The 19,829-nt window shown below is 44.6% G+C and overlaps 4 protein-coding genes across 5 annotated transcripts in view; 3 read left to right on the top strand and 1 right to left on the bottom strand.

Annotated features, from left to right (window-relative positions):
- Nucleotides 1–2,701, top strand: part of LIX1L (limb and CNS expressed 1 like) — a 22,120-nt gene extending 19,419 nt beyond the window's left edge. The window contains exon 6 of the mRNA XM_059375988.1: nucleotides 561–2,701. Within this exon, the coding sequence (XP_059231971.1) occupies nucleotides 561–803 (243 nt within the window). The 3' untranslated portion in view covers nucleotides 804–2,701. The remainder of the gene's footprint in view (nucleotides 1–560) is intronic.
- A 3,798-nt stretch (nucleotides 2,702–6,499) lies between these two features.
- RBM8A (RNA binding motif protein 8A) lies at nucleotides 6,500–8,468 on the top strand. 2 transcript variants are annotated; one of them, XM_059375991.1, is made up of 6 exons: nucleotides 6,500–6,622; nucleotides 6,901–6,960; nucleotides 7,088–7,162; nucleotides 7,344–7,480; nucleotides 8,007–8,143; nucleotides 8,242–8,468. In XM_059375991.1, the coding sequence occupies exons 1-6, from the start codon at nucleotides 6,556–6,558 to the stop codon at nucleotides 8,285–8,287; spliced, it is 522 nt and encodes a 173-aa protein (XP_059231974.1). In that variant the 5' UTR covers nucleotides 6,500–6,555; the 3' UTR covers nucleotides 8,288–8,468. The 2 variants fall into 2 exon arrangements, with proteins under 2 accessions (XP_059231974.1, XP_059231973.1); XM_059375990.1 differs by having other exon boundaries at nucleotides 7,085–7,162.
- Nucleotides 8,469–8,557: 89 nt separating this feature from the next.
- Nucleotides 8,558–13,832, bottom strand: LOC132001417 (gonadotropin-releasing hormone II receptor-like). The gene is given in 4 exon segments (XM_059375992.1): nucleotides 8,558–8,758; nucleotides 8,760–9,157; nucleotides 9,667–9,877; nucleotides 12,980–13,832. Coding segments are annotated over 4 exon segments (1,158 nt in total). The 5' UTR covers nucleotides 13,487–13,832; the 3' UTR covers nucleotides 8,558–8,716.
- Nucleotides 13,833–14,089: 257 nt separating this feature from the next.
- Nucleotides 14,090–19,753, top strand: PEX11B (peroxisomal biogenesis factor 11 beta). The gene is made up of 4 exons (XM_059375989.1): nucleotides 14,090–14,198; nucleotides 15,014–15,129; nucleotides 15,517–15,718; nucleotides 18,552–19,753. Exons 1-4 carry the CDS (start codon nucleotides 14,143–14,145, stop codon nucleotides 18,955–18,957), a joined length of 780 nt encoding a protein of 259 aa, XP_059231972.1. The 5' UTR covers nucleotides 14,090–14,142; the 3' UTR covers nucleotides 18,958–19,753.
- The last annotated feature ends 76 nt before the right edge of the window (nucleotides 19,754–19,829 follow it).

The raw sequence follows: 19,829 nt of genomic DNA, 5'->3' as shown, positions 1-19,829 counted from the left end.
GGAGAGGCAGGCAGAGAGAGAGAGAGAGAGAAGCAGGCTCCCTGCTGAGCAGAGAGCCCGACGCGGGACTCGATCCCAGGACTCTGAGATCATGACCTGAGCCGAAGGCAGCGGCTTAACCCACTGAGCCACCCAGGCGCCCTCCTATCATCTTTTTAATTTAGATCTTAGCTGTGATTCTTTTGCCGAACTTGCTTCTTCCACCAGAAAGTTCCCTTAAGAATCTCCTTAGAGGACTTAAGTGCAAACTTCAGTTAGGACTCCAAGGCTAAGAGTTCCAATCCTGGGGCACCTGGGTGGCTCAGTGGGTTAAGCCTCTGCCTTCAGCTCAGGTCATGATCTCAGGATCCTGGAATTGAGCCCCAGATCGGGCTCTCTGCTCAGCAGGGAGCCCGCTTCCCCCTCTCTGCCTGCTGCTACTTGTGATCTCTCTCGCTGTCAAATAAATAAATAAAATCTTAAAAAAGAAAAAAAAAAAAAAAAGAGTTCCTGGTCCTGTTGGGCCAATGTGGTGTGAACCTGACATTGTCAGTGATCTTCATATTCCTTTCCCCTTCCAGGAAGTGTTGGCTCATTATTCACACCGGGCGTTGGATGATGATATTCGCCACCAAATGGCATTGGACTGGGTGAGCCGGGAGCAGAGTGTGCCAGGGGCACTGTCTAGAGAGCTGGCCTCTACTGAGCGGGAGCTGGATGAAGCCCGGCTGGCAGGCAAGGAGCTGCGCTTCCACAAGGAGAAGAAGGATATTCTCCTGCTGGCTGCTGGGCAGTTGGGCAATATGCATTCTTCTAGCTGTTAGGTGTCCACTCACATACTCCCCGTCCTCTCTCGGCCCTTTTTTTAATAATGTCTTTTCTAAGACTTAGTTGATTTCTGTACATACTTTCTCAATTTTATACTTTAAATATATATATATGTATATGTATATGTATAAATTCTACACTTGGATTCCTATTTGCTGAGAGATACCTTTTCTTCTGGTTTTTGGATGTCGTTTCATTTGAAACATCACCACTCCACTTTGTAAGAAGAGGAGGCTGTCTTCAGAGCTTGTTGGCTCTTACCCTTCCAGTAACTCTGTGTAGCCATTTCAGTAGCACAAGATGATTGACAAAGTGTTCTTATAATATGACAGGGAGCTTGAATAAGGATTATGTGCCCTACCCTCACTCTCATTCCTTTCTCTTGGATTCCAGACAGGGTGTGAGTATGAAGCTTTTGGTTTTGGTTTATCTTGAGCTGAGCCTACTTGATAGAGTTGTTCCTCCAGCAACTAGATATTTCCTAGCCTAGACTCCCCCTACCCCACCACCACCACCTTATTCCTTTTCTGCCTTCAAGTGGCACTTCACTTTGAGGCTGGTATCTTATTGTTAAAACCATTCCTGAGAAACTTCCCAGAAAGAGGAGAGGACTTATAAACACACCCATAGGTGTTTATCACCTAAATTACCTCTGGGGCATAGATAACATATCAAGCTGGTCCTCGAGCTTCCCAGATGAGCTTTCTCCGGAGAGGGTCAGTGTTGAAGCTGCTTATCTTCAAGTATTCCTGTTTCTCTCCTTCTCCCCCCTCACCCAGCTTAGCTGAGTCCAGTATTAGACCTTCCTGCCTGCTGAAATTGGTAGAAGGGAAAACATTTCCCTAATCCCACTCCTCCTATCATTTCACTCTTTGGAAACAGCTGTCCTGTTTGGTGAGGGCCATCCATGTTCCTCTCTCTCTCTCGAAGTTGCTGCTATGTGCTACCTTAGATGTCCATGGATTCAGTTGTTTTCTCTCTTTTCTTTCTTCTTCTTCCATGTTGATTATTAGAGCATGAGTCAATCAGGAAAAGGAGCCTAGCATTATGGCACTTCCTAATTGGAATCTTGGGAGACTGTAGGAGGAAGAGGCTCAATGATCAACTATATATGTTTTTAAGATTCCCTCTCCTGATGCCCCCCCACCCCTGCCCCTGTCCTGGGTAAATAGGAGAGAAATGATAGGGAGTACAGCTGGGAGAATTTTTTGTAGGTTTCTCAAAGACACACTTCCCCTTGTTTCTGTAATCTCCTTTATATTGTATTATATATAGCTCAGTGCACTTTCTAAAATGTGCTTGGGACGTTTCATGTTTCTGCAATTGGAATTTCCATTTAATGATGATACACTTTGTTTTTAGAAATAGTTAGGAAATAGGCCACAATTTTCTCTTTTGGACCAGATAGGGATAAGATGAAAGTCAGCTTTTTGGCCTTCGAAATCATCTTGGTGACTAGTTCATATGGGATCAGTGGTAAGGAGTCTAGCAACTGTTTTAGTGTTTGAAAGGGATCTCTTTGAATTTTCCAAGCTCCATCTCTATACACCATGGAGCACTAATAGGGTCAGAATAGAGGCTCCTACATTAAATAATAGGTATGTCTGTTCAGATTTTATTCATATTTATAATCCAGAAATCCTAAACCCTCATTTTTCCTATGCTCCTTTCTCTGGAAAGCGTGAAGTGGTGTGAGTTTTGGGAAGAATTTCCTCTTGCACCTCCTGGATTGATTATTTTTCTCAAATAACAACCTTAAGATCCCAAAGAACTTGAGAAAAATTCCCTGATCTGTCATTTTCATTGTTACAAGAATTTACTTATCTTTTTAGTAGTTTCTATGTATTTTATATGTATAATTTTATACAATTAAAAATAGATTTTTGTCTAGTGAGCTACATTGACTCTTTTATTTTTTAAGATTTTATTTATTTACTTGACAGAGAGAGACACAGCAAGAGAGGGGACGCCAGCTGGAGAGTGGGAGAGGGAGAAGCAGGCTTCCTGCTGAGCAGGGTTCCATATGGGGCTTGATCCCAGGACCCTGGCATCATGACCTGAGCTGAAGGCAGACACTTAACAACTGAGCCACCCAAGCATCCCACATTGACTCTTTCTTGAGATCTATGTATCAGAGAAGCTGTAAAATGACCCATTCTTTTACAAGTATATGAAAGCAGAATTTTGATTATTATTTTTTGGATGGTAGAAATAAGATTGTACTCCTGGGGGAAGGCATTCTAACTCCCCTTCTCCAGACATTTGAGGAACCCGGATTTTGTCACTGATCCTTTCTCTCAAACTCTACCCATTTCCACTGGCAATCTCACCCACCATGGTGACTTCAACTCTATAATACACACCATTCTTAAATCTATTTCTTTCACCCTTTCCAGCTTTTACATCTGCATTTACATACACTGGACATCACTACCTGAATTTAGGACACAAGCTCTTTGAACTCATATTCAAAATAAAAGCTATTTCCACACATGCTCCTCCTTGCCTCCCCAAATCTGTTATTAAGATTATTATCTACCTGTCTATCTAAGCTGGAATCTTAGGTCCATACTTGACTTTTCCCTACCATGATCTAATCAGTCATTATTGAGTTTACCTCCTATATAAACTAAAAAAAGAAAGAAAAAGTTTTATTTATTTTTTTAAAAGAGAGAGAATGCGAGCAGGGTGGGGAGCAAAGAGAGAGAGAGAGAATCCTCAAGCAGACTCCCTGCCAAGTGCAGAGCCTGATCCAGGGCTCCATCCCAGGACCCTGAGATCATGACCTGAGCCAGACACTTAACTGGCTGAGCCACCCAGGCACTCCCTACATAAACTTCTTAATCTGTCTTGTCCATATCCACTGCCTTTCAGTCATTTATCATTTCTGGGCTGGAGCACTGCAATAACTTCTTAACTAGCCTCCGTCTTCATTCTTTACATCCTCCACACTATTGCTAGATTTCTTTCTAAAATACTTAGTACTATACCACTAACTTGGTTAAACCATCACTTAGCTATCTTTTTTTTTTTTTCTTAGCAGCATTCCCCAAAGTTTCATATGTGAGCCCTTGGTATTGAGACAATTTTAGGTGGTAGATGGGCAAATATTTTTAATTTTAAAATTAAAAAAATATATATTTATTTATTTGAGAGAGAGAGAAAGCATGAGAGATCACCAGTAGGAGGTAGGGGCAGAGGGAGAAGCAGACTCCCTGCTGTGCAGGGAGCCTGAAAGGAAGAAGACCCTTAACTGACTTAGCCACCCAGACACACACATTTTTCATTTTTATTTAGTTCTAGTCTAATCTGAAACTGTCATAGAAAAAAATACAGATTTTACATTTATGCCAGTGATATTTAAATTCAGTATAAACAAGTCAGTCTACTTAATTAACAAGTCAGTTTACTTAAGGAAAAATACTAAACAAGGAACAGCATGGGGGACTATCTGTGATTGAGAAAAATCATAAATACTCAAATACTTGAAGCTGAGAAATTATTGCCTGCAGGATAGAATTCCAAAATTCTTAGCATGGCATACATTTTGGCCCCAACCTGTACTTTCAGCTTTATCTCCTAACCATACAGCACCAGGCAAACAGAATTTCTTGCCATTCTGGGATCTGTTCCTTCAATAAGTATGTATCAAATGTCTGTGAGCCAGACACTGGTCTAAACTGTTAAGGATATCATAAATAAGAATGTCTGCCATAAGGATTACACTCTAATGGGAAATCAACAATAAACAAGATAGAAAGTAAACAAGGTTAATTAGATCAGCATTTAAGCTCTGTGAAGAAAATAAACACAGTGACAGATAATAAAGTAGAGAACCCTTCGATTCTGGTAGTATTTTGGGGAGACCTAAAGGATGAGGTTGAATGAGCCATGTGAAGAGCTGGAGCAAGAGCATCAGGAACAGGAAGTTCTAGAAGTCCTGAGATGGGAGAGACAACATAATTGAGGGAAAATGTAGGGAGAACTTAATGAGAGGGAATTTGGTGATGGAAGTTGTTGTAAAGAGGCAGAGCAGGTGGTGTTTGAATTTTATTCCAAGTGCAAAAATAAGAAAAGGTTTTTGGTAGGGATGTGACCAGCTGATTTTTTCAAAGATCACACTGTCTATTGTGGAGAATGGGTTAGTGTCTCCTAGCCTCAGTACAAGTGCTTCGCCTGCAAAACTACCCAGTCTAAAAGGCCCAGTTCAAATGGAAGCCTTCTTATTCCCAGTCCTATTATAAACTTCCTTTATACTGCCATAACAATTTTATGACAGCAATTATCACTCTCATAATATAAAATGATTGTTAATAATGTAATTATTTTTCCCTCTATTGCCAGCACCTTCTATTAGATATACACATTATAATTGTTTGATTAAAAAATTAATAAGTAAGTGAATGTGCAGTCCACTATCATTGAAGACCTACATCAGGACTGCAGAATTTGGGGGCAATATGGGTTTGGCCTCCTAGGCAAAAAACTCCTAGGTTTTTAGAATGAAATACCTGCACCATTCCCGAAGATACTCAAGTCCCTATTTTGTTTACAGCTATGATTTTTTTCCCCCTTCATTTCCAGAGGTGGTGGGTGTTAGGTTCCCCCCCCAAAATGGGTACCCCAATAATGGGTCCGTGACTAAAGAAGCGAGACTGATACAAAGCGAAGGTCAAGCAAAGCTTTATTTTGGGCCAAGCATCAAGAATCAGACCAACCATCAAACAAACAGCCCCGTCAGGGATGCCCCTCACAGAGGGCAACCCCTCCCTGCTGTCCAGACTTTTATAGAGCAAAGGCCCTGTAGTTGGGCCTGGCCACACACAGGTGGCTAATTGAATTACAATTCTCCCCACAGTAGCCATGGAAACTAGCTCATCACCTAGGTAGCTAGGAGACAGTATGCGCCCCCACTTATTGAATACCTCCGCCTGGCCTAACCCACCCTTGTACTTGGGCTTTGTTACCTGGCGCTGGTTTCCGGGACTTGTTTTTAAGTCCCCTGGGGGAAGGGGAGCAGGGGCTGTTTAAGGGTTAAACAACAAAGTTATTATTTAACCTCAATGGAAGCCTCTGGCTAAAAATATAAAATAGGTCCTTACAGTGGGAAGAGTTTGACTTAAAAGAAGAAAAAAAAAAAAAAAAAAAAAAGCTGCAGCAGCAGCTTATACCCACCTCACCAATCCTAGTTCATGGACAACCAGGTCTGTTAGTTTCCTTGAGAGAGACATTCGGTGCTGCACCAACCAGAAGCAGCTTTTTGAGCCACCATTGCTGACTGAACTATTTTAAAAATGTTACATCACAGGTCCAGCCACTCCTCAGAACAGCATACGGGTCTAGACTTTTTGAGAGCGAAAGACATTCTTGAAGTTTCATTTCCTAATATTAAGTCCAAGGAGACGGAAAACAATCTTCTAATAAAGGAATTAGGCAGTGCCTCGCTGTCAGTAATATTTCTCCTCGGCTGCCCTAATCAGTAGGAAATCGTTGCCTACACCTACCCGCTAGCTGTCCCTTAGAGCGCTGTTTGATTCAGGCCACCACCTACTCAAGATGGCTACAGGAACACTTCCGGTATCTTCCCGAACTAGGCCCGCCTTCATTTGCGTATTTTCACTGCGCCGGGGGCGGGACTCAGAATTAGCTTTGGATTGGGCAGCTTAACCAGCGACCTTTCCCCTCCGCGACAGTTTCCCGAGGTGCCTAGTGCCTGAGCGGCCTGGGGAGAGTAAGAAGGCAGGCAAGATGGCGGACGTGCTGGATCTTCATGAGGCTGGGGGCGAGGATTTCGCCATGGATGAGGATGGGGACGGTGAGGACAGTGGAGGCGGCTGCGGGAAGCGGGGAAGGTGCGAGAGAAGAGAGTTAATAGAAAAATAATTCCCTTTCCCGGCAGGGAGGATGGGAGTCGGGGAACCGGGTTTCGGTTGGATTAGAGAGTGCGCCCCCTTCGGGAGGAATGGGGGCGGGACCGGGAAGGGAATGGGACTGAAGGTGGTGTGGGGCTGCTTTCAGATCTGTCCCTAAAGAGACTATTGTTACAAATACCTGTTATTTTTGCTACTCATTCTTTTACTTCTGGGGCTCCAGAGAGCATCCACAAACTAAAAGAAAAGGCGAAGAAACGGAAGGGCCGCGGCTTTGGCTCCGGTGAGTGTTTGTGGGGAAAATGGGTCTAGAATGGCGACAGATACGAGTTTTGGAGTCCCCGTTCAGACACATGGGGAACAGTGGGAGAATGGATTTCTGGTGATCTCTTGTATGTTCCCTATAGAAGAAGGGTCTCGAGCGCGGATGCGTGAGGATTATGACAGCGTGGAGCAGGATGGTGATGAACCTGGACCACAGCGCTGTAAGTAAAATGGAGCCTGTAGGGTTCTGTGTTTGTAGTGAATTATGGACCAATGAAATAAAGTCCACTAGGAATGGGGTCGGATATACCTTAACCAATCTCAGGAATCCCCTCTTATCCCACTCGTGATCTTGCTTGAAGTTTTTCTCTTGTGCTCAAACCTCCCTCCCTTTCCCAACAGCTGTTGAAGGCTGGATTCTTTTTGTCACTGGAGTCCATGAGGAAGCCACTGAAGAAGACATCCATGACAAATTTGCAGAGTATGGGGAAATAAAAAACATCCACCTCAACCTGGACAGGCGTACAGGATACCTGAAGGTATCCTAAGTGATACCGTATTGCTTCTCTTCCCCATAACTTTAGACAGCACTGATAATTCTCCCATGTTTGCTGTGATTGGCCAAGAGCATAGTTGAAATAAAATGAGGTTGAAAATTGATTTTGTCAGACATAGCAAAGAGACGGAAGCAGACATTTTGTATATACAATAAGGATATATGAGGTATATTTGTTGTTTAAAAGGTACAGAATTTTGTATTTGGGTATGAGTTTAGATTTGAGGAAGATGCTTAGGTGGTGTTTGGTGGAATATGAGGGTTTTGTTTTTTTTGTTTTTTTTTTTAAAGATTTTATTTATTTATTTGACAGAGAGAGATCACAAGTAGGCAGAGAGGCAGGCAGAGAGAGAGAGAGGAGGAAGCAGGCTCCCTGCTGAGCAGAGAGCCCGATGCAGGACTCGATCCTAGGACCCTGAGATCATGACCTGAGCTGAAGGCAGCGGCTTAACCCACTGAGCCACCCAGGCGCCCGAGGGTTTTGATCTCTTTCTTTTCTCTTCTCCCAGGGGTATACTCTAGTTGAGTATGAAACATACAAGGAGGCCCAGGCTGCTATGGAGGGACTCAATGGCCAGGATTTGATGGGACAGCCGATCAGTGTGGACTGGTGTTTTGTTCGGGGTCCACCTAAGGGCAAGAGGAGGTAAAGTGGAGAGGGCAAAATCTTGGTGAAGGGATCATGAGCAAAACAGAATAAGGACGTTGTATTATGTTCTCTGATGGGCCCTTCCTTTTCCCTAGAGGTGGCCGAAGACGCAGCAGGAGTCCAGACCGGAGGCGGCGCTGACAGGTCCTCTATTGTCCAGATGTTCTCTCCAGAGATTCTGTTTGACCATGCAGCCTTGGAGAAATAGGGCTGGGATGGAACTCACCATGTTTATATTTAATCTCTTACCCTACTTGCTTAGTGGTTTGGGTTTTTGATTTTTTTTTTGAGTTATGAATAAATGTCCCATTTTTGTTTTGTACATTTAAAATTACTTTCCTCTTCTAACATTGCAAGTTCCGAAGCACTATTTACAGTAAGGCAGTATAGGTCACTGTGAAGATGCTTCTAGGGCCTCAATTCTGTGTGAATTTCTACATTAAATACAGTCTCAAGTCTTAGCTAGGATCAAAGTAGAGACACTGCTCAGTACTTCTTTTTCTTGGAAGCTAAGAGAGCAGGGGTGGAAGTGATGTGTCCTTGTGATATTAAAGCATAGTTAGTTTGTTCCTATATACTCCGTACCGTGCTGATGGATGTTATAGGAATGTCTCTTTTGTTTCTCCTGTCCTTCCGCTGCCATACTTGTTTGTACTTGCAGCTTTCTAAGGGCTTGAATCTCCTGTTGGGGCATTCTCTCAGAACCTTTTTCCCTGGAAGAGTCTGTACAGACTTCTTCATGCCTTCTTTGGCAGCCAAGGGTAAAGGCCCCATAGAGGAGAGGATCCAGAGGAGCATTGAGGAGGCCAAAAAGGAAAAGGATGTGGCTGAGGCTTGGGGGGACTTCAGTTAGCATGGTGGGAGAGAACCAGTACCACAGGCCCAGCAGGTAATAAGGTGTCCAGCAGAGGATGAAAGTCACCAAGACGAGTAGGGCCAGTCTCAAGGCCCGCAGACGAACACGGGAGCAATTGTCTAAAGAGCGATGGAGGGCAAATTCGCCGGCTGGGAATTTAGAAAACCTACTCAAATTCAGAACCATTCAGCTTCTGAATTGAGTGTAGGATGAACAGGCAGGGATGGTGAACTGGAGTTCTCCTGATACAAGGAAGAGAATGTAGCAGGTAGGAGGTAATGTTACACATCCTCTTCCCTTCCCAGATTGGGACTAAATGCTCCCCTCTTCTCCCCCAGGGATTATGACACATGCTGGAGGAAAGGTTTTGATTGGGGTGTGGTGTTAGGAAGCTACTGAGACTACCCGGAGACTTGATAGTATCTAAGACTAAAGAAAATACTGATCACTTTTCTCCTTAATCCTTGCCCAGCTAACTCAACAATGGAGGGTGGCTAGAGGCTGGTTAGAATTGAAGGCATTTAGAAAATACTTACAGCATCAGATGCTAGAGGGATGGTTACGATGTCACTTCTGGTTTGATAGAAAACTATCAAATCAGTAAATGAAGCTAGAGGCAATAGTTCTTAGGGTATGGGTTAGGGCCTGGGGATTGGAGTCTCACCGTGGTTCCCCTTCTTTGTCCGGGGACTAGGCACACTGAGGACAATGCGGCTATAGCAGATGGTCATGGCAGTCACCGGCAGCAGAAAGAGGCAGAAGAAGGTGAAGAGGTTGTAGGTGATTTCTTGCCATCGAGCCTTGAAACTGCCTTTGGTGACACACTGAGTGAAGGGGACTGGACCAGCTCAGCGGACAGTGTGGAACAGGAACAGCTGGAGTGGAGTTTGAGGACTATTAGAAATGGTCCCCCTTCATCCTTCTCACTAGTCATACTTTCCCAGTTCATCGTCAATTCTCTGCAGAGCTGGGTAGTGCTGAGTTCATCTATAGTGCCATATTTAAAAGGTTAAAAACTTGAGAATCCGTTTTCCTTTTAGGCTATGGAGCTAATCATTGTTAAATCCTGGGACTTAAAGAATCTTGCCTTCTCAAGTACTGTTCTAACATGGCACTTTGTAAAATTTTTACCGCCTCACCAACATTTTTAGCTGAAGTGATTTTTTTTTTTTTTGATATATCTAATTCTGTGGAAAAAGAAATTTTGTGTAAAATGGGTGCTGCTAAAATTTCAGGCCATTTTTGCAGCCACTTTGAAATGACCTTTAGTGATAGTCTTATACAATAATTATACGAGTGAAACAATGTTAAGAAATAAAATTTAACATTTTCCAAATGCTGTTGGCTGCCCCTCCCCCTTTTTGGTAAATTGCTGAGTTTTTGGTTTGAATCCTAAAGAGTATTTTTCAGTTAAGAGCTTCAGGGCTAACACTTTGGTTCAGATAAGGCAGATTGAGTCACTATTAGTTTGATAAAAGGCAAGCTTAGTGGTCTTGGATTCCCAGATATAAGGCATTTGGGAAAGTGATTTCAGCAATGAGGGACTTTTAGGAAAGGTGAATAGTAGCCACAGACAACTGAATGGCTTGGGGTTAAGGTCAGCTTACTCTGAGCTAGCTGGGGAATGGTTTTTCCCCTTCCCATCTTGAGTCCATGTATTTGTAGGTTTTTTGATTGGTTGGTTTTGTTTTGTACTGTGCCTAGATACATCTGACAGATTGTGAAAAGGGGTTTAAAAATAAGCAAGGCTTCTGGACTTAGAGTTTGGTCTGTAGCCCTACTTCTGCCTCTCCTTCCCCCTATTATGCAGTTTACCACCTATTATATAAAGCTTCCTTTCAACCACTTGTGATACTTAGAAACTTGAGCCTTCAAAGATAATTTCTGACTTTTCCGGTACTTCCTCACCACACTTAAGCAAAGGGTTTTTTATTGACATATTAGTCCTGGAAGGTAGGATTAATATTTTAAATAGAACATATGGGTAATGCAGAATTTATACAAGAGGATGCTAATTTGGAACCAAAAATACCATCTTTTGCACATGTATCATAATGTTATCAGTTTGCCATTGAAGCGAATGGAGATTACAGTTGTCAGAATGTAACAAAGGATGAAACTCCTATCCAATATCTTGTGGCCAATAGGTTTCAAGTGATTTAGCCAAAGTCATCAGCTAGTTAGTAGTAGAGCCTTGACCCAGAAAAAAACAAAGTAAAACAATGCAACAGAAACAGGCGTCTAGGGGCGCCTGGGTGGCTCAGTGGGTTAAAGCCTCTGCTTTCGGCTCAGGTCATGATCCCAGGGTCCTGGGATCGAGCCCCTGGGATCGAGCCCCACATCAGGCTCTGCTCGGTGGGGAGCCTGCTTCCTCCTCTCTCTCTGCCTGCCTCTCTGCCTACTTGTGATCTCTGTCTGTCAAATAAATAAATAAATAAATAAACAGGCTTCTACCTCCCAGTCCACATATAAAATTTGCTTCATATAAACAACTTTTTTTTTTTTTTTTAAGATTTTATTTACTTACTTGACAGAGATCACAAGTAGGCAGAGAGGCCGGCAGAGAGAGAGGAGGAAGCAGGCTCCCCGCTTAGCAGAGAGCCTGATGCGGGGCTCAATCCCAGGACCTTGGGATCATGACTTGAGCCAAAGGCCGAGGCTTTAACTCACTGAGCCACCCAGGCGCCCCCATATAAACAACTTTAATACCTTTTGCACTGAGGCAGCAATGCTGCTTTTTAAAGCTTTGGGTAGCAGAGGTTCCTGCTTGCAACATTGTTGGAAGCATTATTTTTTGCCTTAGACTTAAAGTCAGACTAAGTTTTGGTAGTTATATTTCTAATATTTGAGGATTTAAGGATCAAATTTTAAATATTCTATAATGCATTATTCCAGAGTTCCTTCTAGGTAGAAAATCCTAGTCCTGGTCTCCCAAGATGCTGCTCTACTCTTTCCCTCAGAGGGTGATGTGGTCTTGATTTTTGGTCTTAAAGGAATTGCTTCATATTTCCTTTTTTTCTGTATTTCTAGTTCATTATCAATACACAAGATGTGATAACTGGTACTCAAGTTCAGATGCTCTGTTTTCTTTCCAGTTTTCACGATAAAACTAGAGTAAAAAATACCAATCTGATACGTCACTCTCTACTTTTTACCTTAGTCTCTCTCCACTGTCCTCAGGAAAAAGTACAAGCTTAATATCTGTAACCTGGCTCTTCCTTCCCATCCAGGCCCATTACTCACCCATTTTCTAGCCCTCAACTTTAGCTACAACCACTTTGAATTCCTCTACCTTCCACCCTGCCCAGCATTCCTCCTGCTTTAACTTGTCTAAAGCCTCTCTTATTTTAATAAAATGAAAAATCTGTTGTAATGTCTTTGAGAAGTTTTCCCCGACTGTCCAAGAGTGTGTCAGACATCCTCATTGTTCTTTAGCTTCTATGGTTACCTTTAGTATAATGCTGGACTGCATACTGTATTATAATTACACACTAATATGCCTTCTGCGCTAGTCTGAGTTTCCTGAATGCAGCTCTTCACTGCTCAGTCCTTGATAGAGCATTAGAGTGTGTCTAGGGGTGATGTACATTATATTTTGAGTGGATGAGTGACTACCACAGGGTTTTACCCAAAGCCCCTGACTTCACTGTCTTCTTTATAGACCCACATACATGTTTCATCCCTACAGTTTTCTGCAACAATCTGCTGAAAAAGCTGGGAGGATGCAAAGAGGTGAAAGCCAAGCATAGGGAAACAAAGCTAAAGGAAGAGGCATAGATAGGGTACTACTTTGAAGGCAAAGGCTCTTAATAGAGATACAGATTAACATGCAGTGATCTTAATTTGCAAAACAGCAGAGGCTCCCCTCTGAGGATTAGTGGGTGACCATGGTCAAGCACACCACTCCACTCCAAGCGCTCATATTGTTTACCCAGATTCTTGTCCCCTCTAGCCTTGGGTCCCAACAAGTCACTCACCTGGGGCAAGGCAAGCAGGAAACTAAGTCCCCAGGCTGCCCCTAGAAGTTTCCTTCCAGCTGGGCGGGGTCCAAGCAGGTGGAGTACGGCTGCCTGACGGTCAAGTCCAATGACCACAGGCAGGAAAGCTGCAGCATACATGGCCATTAGTTTCAGGAACATGAGTGTCCGACATGCGATGTCCCCGGCCAGCCACTGAACAGTGATATTCCAGATGGCATCTAGAGGCATAACCACAAATGTGACTAGTAAGTCAGCAGCTGCTAAGTGTGCAAAAAGTCGTCGTACAGGAGAGGGACGGAGTCGGCTGGGTTGTGGTCGAGTCACTGACAACAGGACAGCCAGGTTCCCTCCAGCTGAAGAAATGAATGGCACAGTAGTCACTCCCACTCGGACCTTGGCTGCAGCTGAGAAGGTGGGCAGCTCTGAGCCCTCTATCTCTACTCCTGATCCCGCCCAGACCTCCTCCTCCGCTAACCCCCGAGGGGTGCCATTGCCTGCAGACATGGTGACCTGGAAGGGAAAGGGGTGGGATGATTAAGTGTAAGTATGAAGAGGTGAGCTTCGTCCACTGATTCCTTATTAGGATCTGAAGCTGGTTATTGAGAGTTTCGTCTATTAAAGCCTCTGTCTCTGGAGACTCTCCATCTGTGTCCTGGAGGTCACCTGCCCAACTGCCAGGGTCCCGCAGGGAACCGGGATCTGGTGCTGGCTTCTACTTCCATAGACTTCTTTAGCCTAGCCTACTGCCCTAGGTTCGGCCGCAGCGCATTTGTGCGTGTGTGTTAGGGGTGTTTGGGAGCACCCCGGGGACAACCCCATCCCAGCCTCGCAGGCGAGATACTGCGGTGCCTTTTCGCCCCGCCCCTACTGCAAGCCCCTCCCCGGTCCTGAATATTTAAAGACGAATGTACCGCCGGAGGCGTGCTCAGGAAATAGTGGCTATCCGATAAGGGTATGCTCTGACGGAGACACACCAAAAAAACACGCCGATATTGGTCCAGAGACACACGCTTCTTGTTCTAGATTCCGAGGTCGGTCCCCTTCGCTTTCTTTTCTGGCGATGTTTGTCCCTCGCGAGACACCGTTGATTGTCCAGGAGGCGTGACTAGGGGCGGGAAGTGGGGCGGGAGAGGGGCTGCGGAGCCGGGGCTGCCGCTGTCATGGACGCCTGGGTTCGCTTCAGTGCTCAGAGCCAGGCCCGGGAGCGGCTATGTAGGTGCGGCCGGAATAGGAATGGGGGTGGGGACAGAGGAGGATCCTCGTGAAGCGAGGTCCGTTCATACTACGGGGGTCAAAAAGGGTCAGCTCGGGCTACGGGGGCCCGGACGGACCGCCAGGCGCAGATTTGAGCGGGCCGTGAGGAGATGATTCGTTTTTGCTCACCGGAAAGATGGGGAAACTGAGGCACGAGTGGGCCAGCGGGGAGGCCGCTCAGGGTGGCCATGTCCACATAAGACCCTACACTTAACCCACTGGGCGGTGGTGGCGTGAGGAGCATTCGCCCCGCGGCGAATAGCCGGACTCTGCCCCCCAGGGCTGAGTGGCTCTAAGTTCCCTTGTCCCCTCACCCTGTTGTCATCCGGGAACTCCTCTGCCTCCTCCTTGTCTTCCGGTTTCGATTCAGCTAGAGGGCTGAAACCTCCTAGTCAACCTACTCTGAAAAATAATCTCTCCACCTGTCCCCCCACTCCCTTATATGTCAGGTATATACTCACACTGGTGTGCTTATGATGGGGCGACCCCCCTGGTGCCTTCACAGTCCACTTCAGACTTCAGACTTCATCATTGTCAAATCTCTTATTTTCTCAACTCCAAGTAATGCCCCCAACTCCTTTTCTAGGCCCCTTTTTATCCTTACGCCTTTCCCTTCCCCTGGCCTGAAGGAGAAACGGTAAGAAATGGGCATAAAGAGGAGGAAAGGGAATGTTCGCAAACGGGGAAAAGGGGAAGTCAGTACTTTCCTTTTGGAAGACATTTTTGAGAGGTAGGTTAGGGATGTCTCCACCTTACCTTGCCTGGCCTCTTCTCCAGGGCCGCCCAGTATGCCTGCTCCCTTGTTGGCCATGCACTTCAGAAACATGGGGCCAGTCCAGAGTTACAGAAGCAAATTCGACAACTGGAGGGTCACCTGAGCCTAGGAAGAAAGCGTAAGTAACCATGCTTTTGTTTTATTACTCCAACACTAACTCCATCCCCAGCTTCTCCCTTAGCCCTTCCTTCCTGTTCTTGACCTTCTCTGCCAGTTCTTACCCCTTATTTAGGTCTGCACTTATCCTCTGCATGCCTCTTGGTTGAGATAAGAGAGCAGGGGTAAGAGACTAGTGAAGGATGGAAGAGAATGGGGCAAGTTGGAGAAAACCAAACTGAAACACAAATTAAAATTTGAAGAAAACTTTTTTTGAACTGTTTCTCTTTTTTAAAAAAAAATTGTAATTATCACTTCTTGACTTTCACCTTCTTGCTTTCTCTTTCTCTGTGTCTCACTCTCTGTCTCTACTTCCAAATCCTTGCTTCTCCTTACTAATCTCCACAAGTTCTACGCCTGGGTAACTCAGCGGATGCTCTTGAGTCAGCCAAACGAGCTGTGCACTTATCAGATGTTGTCCTGAGATTCTGCATCACTGTTAGTCACCTCAATCGAGCCTTGTACTTCGCCTGTGACAATGTCCTGTGGGCTGGAAAATCTGGACTAGCCCCTCGTGTGGATCAGGAGAAGTGGGCCCAGCGTTCATTCAGGTTTGATATTCTTTTATCCTACAAGAACTTTTGTATTTTCCATACTGCATAACTTGCCTTTTATGAGCAAATGATCTTTCAGGGTCTTTCCAGAACATACACATCTTAATCACTTGGCTTCCAATCTTTATTTAGATTTTAAACTATCAGAGAGTAGTGAATGGAGACAGATGGAAGACAGATGCTCTTCCATGATGAATGACTAAGATTGGGCAAGATAAGTTATTATATGGCTTTAAATCTGCTTCTATCTATACCACAGGTTATGCCTCTCACTGCCTGCTTGTTTAATTCTAAAAATATTTAGGAAGTGCTTACAATGGGCTAGAGAATAAAGCAGAGAGTCCGATATGGTTCCCATTCTCACTAAGATTCTAGTCTAGTGGGGGAGTCATATTAAGACAACTACCAAACCAATTATTTTTGGAAATGTACAGGTGTTATGAGATATATAACAAAGGGAGCTGATTTGGATTGAAAAGCCAGGGAAGAACTCTTTGAGAAGTAATGTTTTAGTTCAGACTTGAGGTGTGAATACAAGTTGGTCAAAGCAAACAGTAGCAGAGAAGAACTTCTCAGACAGAAGATATCCCATTCTAAGGCTTCAAACCAAGAAAGATTTTGTCAAATTAGAGAAATAGAAAGAAAGCCAGCATGATGGAGAGTGCTGAGTGAAGGACAAGTTTGAACTGGAGATGTGGAGGGGGCCAGTTCATTCATGCCAGGCCTCTTTGGCAATGGTAGGATTTTTTGGTTTAGTTTTGTTTAAATTTTATTCTAAGTGCAATGCGTTCTGAACAGGGATGTGACGTGATTCAAATTGTGTTTAAAGAAGATCTCTTGCTGTAGTGGAAAATGAATTGCAGTGGGGCAGAAAAGGAGGAGATGCCCTAATATGGTCAAGAGATGATATTGGCTTAGACTAAGGTGCCTCCCATGTGCCCCTAGATTTCATTTAAAATGGGATGGGGGGTGCCTGGGTGGCTCAGTGGGTTAAGCCTCTGCCATTGGCTCAGGTCATGATCCCAGAGTCCTGGGATCGAGCCCCGCATCCCGGTCTCTGCTCAGTGGGGAGCCTGCTTCCCTTCTTCTCTCTGCCTGCCTCTCTGCCTACTTGTGACCTGTCAAATAAATAAAATCTTTAAAAAAATAAAATAAATGAAATAAAATAAAATAAAAATAAAATGGGATAGGAAGGAAGCCATGGAGAGTTTTAAGAAGGGGAGGTAATGCTGTGATTTATTATGTGAAATTAGATTGTTGGGGGATGGGCAAGAGTGGCCATGGAGAAACAAGTTACATGACTAAAGTGGTAGTTTGAGCAAGAGGTGCTTGTGGCTGAGACTGTGCTTGTGAGTTGTGAGTGGGAGATGTGATTGGATTCAGGATGTGTTTTGGAGGTAGGACAATTATATTGAGTACAGACCACTATTGACAGAGTGGATTTAAAAAAACATGGACTATTGGAGTGCTTGGGTGGCTCAGTCATTTGAGCATCGGACTCTTGGCTTCTGGTCAGGTCACGATCTCATGGTTGTTCGGTTGGTCGTGGGATCTCATGAGCCCCCTTCACTCCCCACCTTGGGCTCTGTGCTCAATGGGAGTCTGCTTCAGATTCTTTCTCCCTCTCCTGCTGCCCCTGCTCACTCATGCTCTCTCTCTAAAATAAATAAATGAAATCTTAAAAAAAACAAACCATAAACTGTTCATTGGTTCTTTCGCTTGTTTTTTAAGAAGGCTCCATGCCCAGTGCAGAGCACAATGTAGGGCCTGAACCTAGATCAAGACCTAAGCTGAGACTAAGAGTTGGACACTTAATTGACTGAGCCACCCAGGTGTCCCTGTTTGTTTGTTTGTTTAAGATTTACTTATTTATTTGTCATAGAGCACGCAAGCAGGAGGAGTGGCAGGTAGAGGGAGAAGGAGAAGCAGGCTCCCTGCTGAGCAAGGTGGTGGGGGCTGGGGGGGAGGGGGAACTCCATCCCAGGACACTGGGGTCATGTCCTGAGCCAAGGGCAAACTTTTTTTTTTTTTAATAGTTTATTTATTTGACAGAGATCACAAGTAGGCAGAGAGGCAGGCAGAGAGAGAGTGAGAAGCAGGCTCCCCATTGAGCAGAGAGCCTGATGCGGGGCTCCATTTGAGGACCCTGAGATCATGACCTGAGCTGAAGGCAGAGGCTTAACCCACTGAGCCACCCAGGTGACCCAAGGGCAAAAGTTTAACCAACTGAGCCATCCATGTGTCCCTGTTTGTTTGTTTTTTAGGTAATCTTTACACCCAACATGGGGCTCAAACTCACAACCCCAAGATGAAGAGTAACTTTACTGACTGAGCCAACCAGGAGCCCCAAACATAGACTGTTTTTAAGGAATTGATAAATCTAACACATTTAGCAAGTTGCTTAACATTTTGGGCCTCGCTTTTTGTTTTTGTTTGTTTGTTTTAACAAAATGATGGGATTTAAAAGATCTGTAATGTGTCTGGGTCTCTGAAACAGCTGAAGCTTGTTCTCTGAAAACATTTGCATTATTATAGTTCAGGTTGAATGTGTGTGTGGCTAATGGGTTGCCAAGTGGACGATTGAAATTTAAGGGTTTTCTTGGAAGATTTGATTATGCTTCTGACTTTAAGCCAGGATCTTAAGGTATATGTAAACACAGATTAGTTACAGAAAGCTGGGGTAGTGGACAGTAGCACTTTCTGCTGGTGTTCTCATGCATAATTCCTCTGTACTTACTCTGTACTGTGGGGGGAAAATGTTTAAGCCTCTGTTTGATATGCCAAGTGGTTTTATGTGCCCTTACTGACTCTTCTAGCCTGTTTATCTCAGGTACTATCTGTTTTCCCTCATCATGAATTTGAGCCGTGATGCTTATGAGATTCGCCTACTAATGGAGCAAGAGTCTTCAGCTTGTAGCCGGCGACTGAAGGGTTCTGGAGGAGGAGTCCCAGGAGGAATTGAAACTGCAGGACCTGGGAGTCCAGGAACTCCGGGAGGAGGCTTGCCTCAGCTGGCTGTCAAGCTTCAGCTCCGAGTCCTGCTCTTGGCTCGGGTCCTTCGAGGTCATCCCCCACTTCTGCTGGATGTGGTCAGAAATGCCTGTGATCTTTTCATTCCACTGGACAAACTAGGCCTCTGGCGCTGTGGCCCTGGGATTGTGGGGCTTTGTGGCCTTGTGTCCTCCATCCTGTCTATTCTTACTCTGATCTGCCCTTGGCTACGACTCAAGCCCTGATATTCTGGTACAGGATGAGGAGGGGATCTGAATTGGTAAGACAGAGTCTAAGATCATCCCCAGTGTACCAGCCTCATTCTAATTCTACTCCTTTGTTAAAGTTAAAATGCCCAAGATTTTGGGGGTAGAGGGAGGAGCTTTGGGGAAGGTGAGGTGAAGAAAGGTAACTTGTGAAGTCAATGGGATAATTCTAATGTTCAGATATTCCAGAGCTTTTGCTTTTTCCTCCTTCATTGCAATGTCTATGTCTTTCTTGACCCTTTTTACTTTGTGTTTCTTACGTCTATTTAAGATTCTGTCTCTGCATTTTTTTTTCCACTTTCTCAGTTTGCTGTCCCAGGAATTTGATCAGCAGAATTACTTTTTTTTGGTAGGGGAGGTAGAAGGTCTGTAAGGTTCTAACCGCCTTCTTTTTCCTCACAAAGGCTGCTTGTGGCAGATTTTACCCCCTTCAAATGCCACCAAATCATAATTCTAGAGACTTTATTTCCCAATGGATTCTCCCCTCATGCACTAGAGACTGTTTGATACTTCCTCCTTCATGTCTACCTCACCAGCCTCCCTCATGACTTGGCCCTTCCCTCTACTCATACCTGCAGATTTCTGCTTACACTTTTATTTCAGGGCTTTGTTCCCTAGCCTCTTGTCACCCTTTCTTCACCTATCCAGAAGGATGCTATGTCTAGCATCTTGCTGTAAATACTGTACAGTGATTCTGTGTAAATAGCTGTGGCCATGCCCACAATGGAGAGCAAGCCTTCCAGGTCAGCATATTAAAGATCAGTTTGCTCATCAATGTCTGGTCTGGTCCTGTGTGTTCTGGTCATCTGAGGTCTCTAATTCCTGTTACTGTGGTATGGGTGTTCCGTGGG

Source organism: Mustela nigripes, chromosome 14 (assembly GCF_022355385.1).
Source record: "Mustela nigripes isolate SB6536 chromosome 14, MUSNIG.SB6536, whole genome shotgun sequence".
NCBI lineage: Eukaryota > Metazoa > Chordata > Mammalia > Carnivora > Mustelidae > Mustela > Mustela nigripes.
The sequence above is the reverse complement of the archived record's forward strand: the minus strand, read 5'-3'. Positions and strand labels throughout refer to the sequence as shown.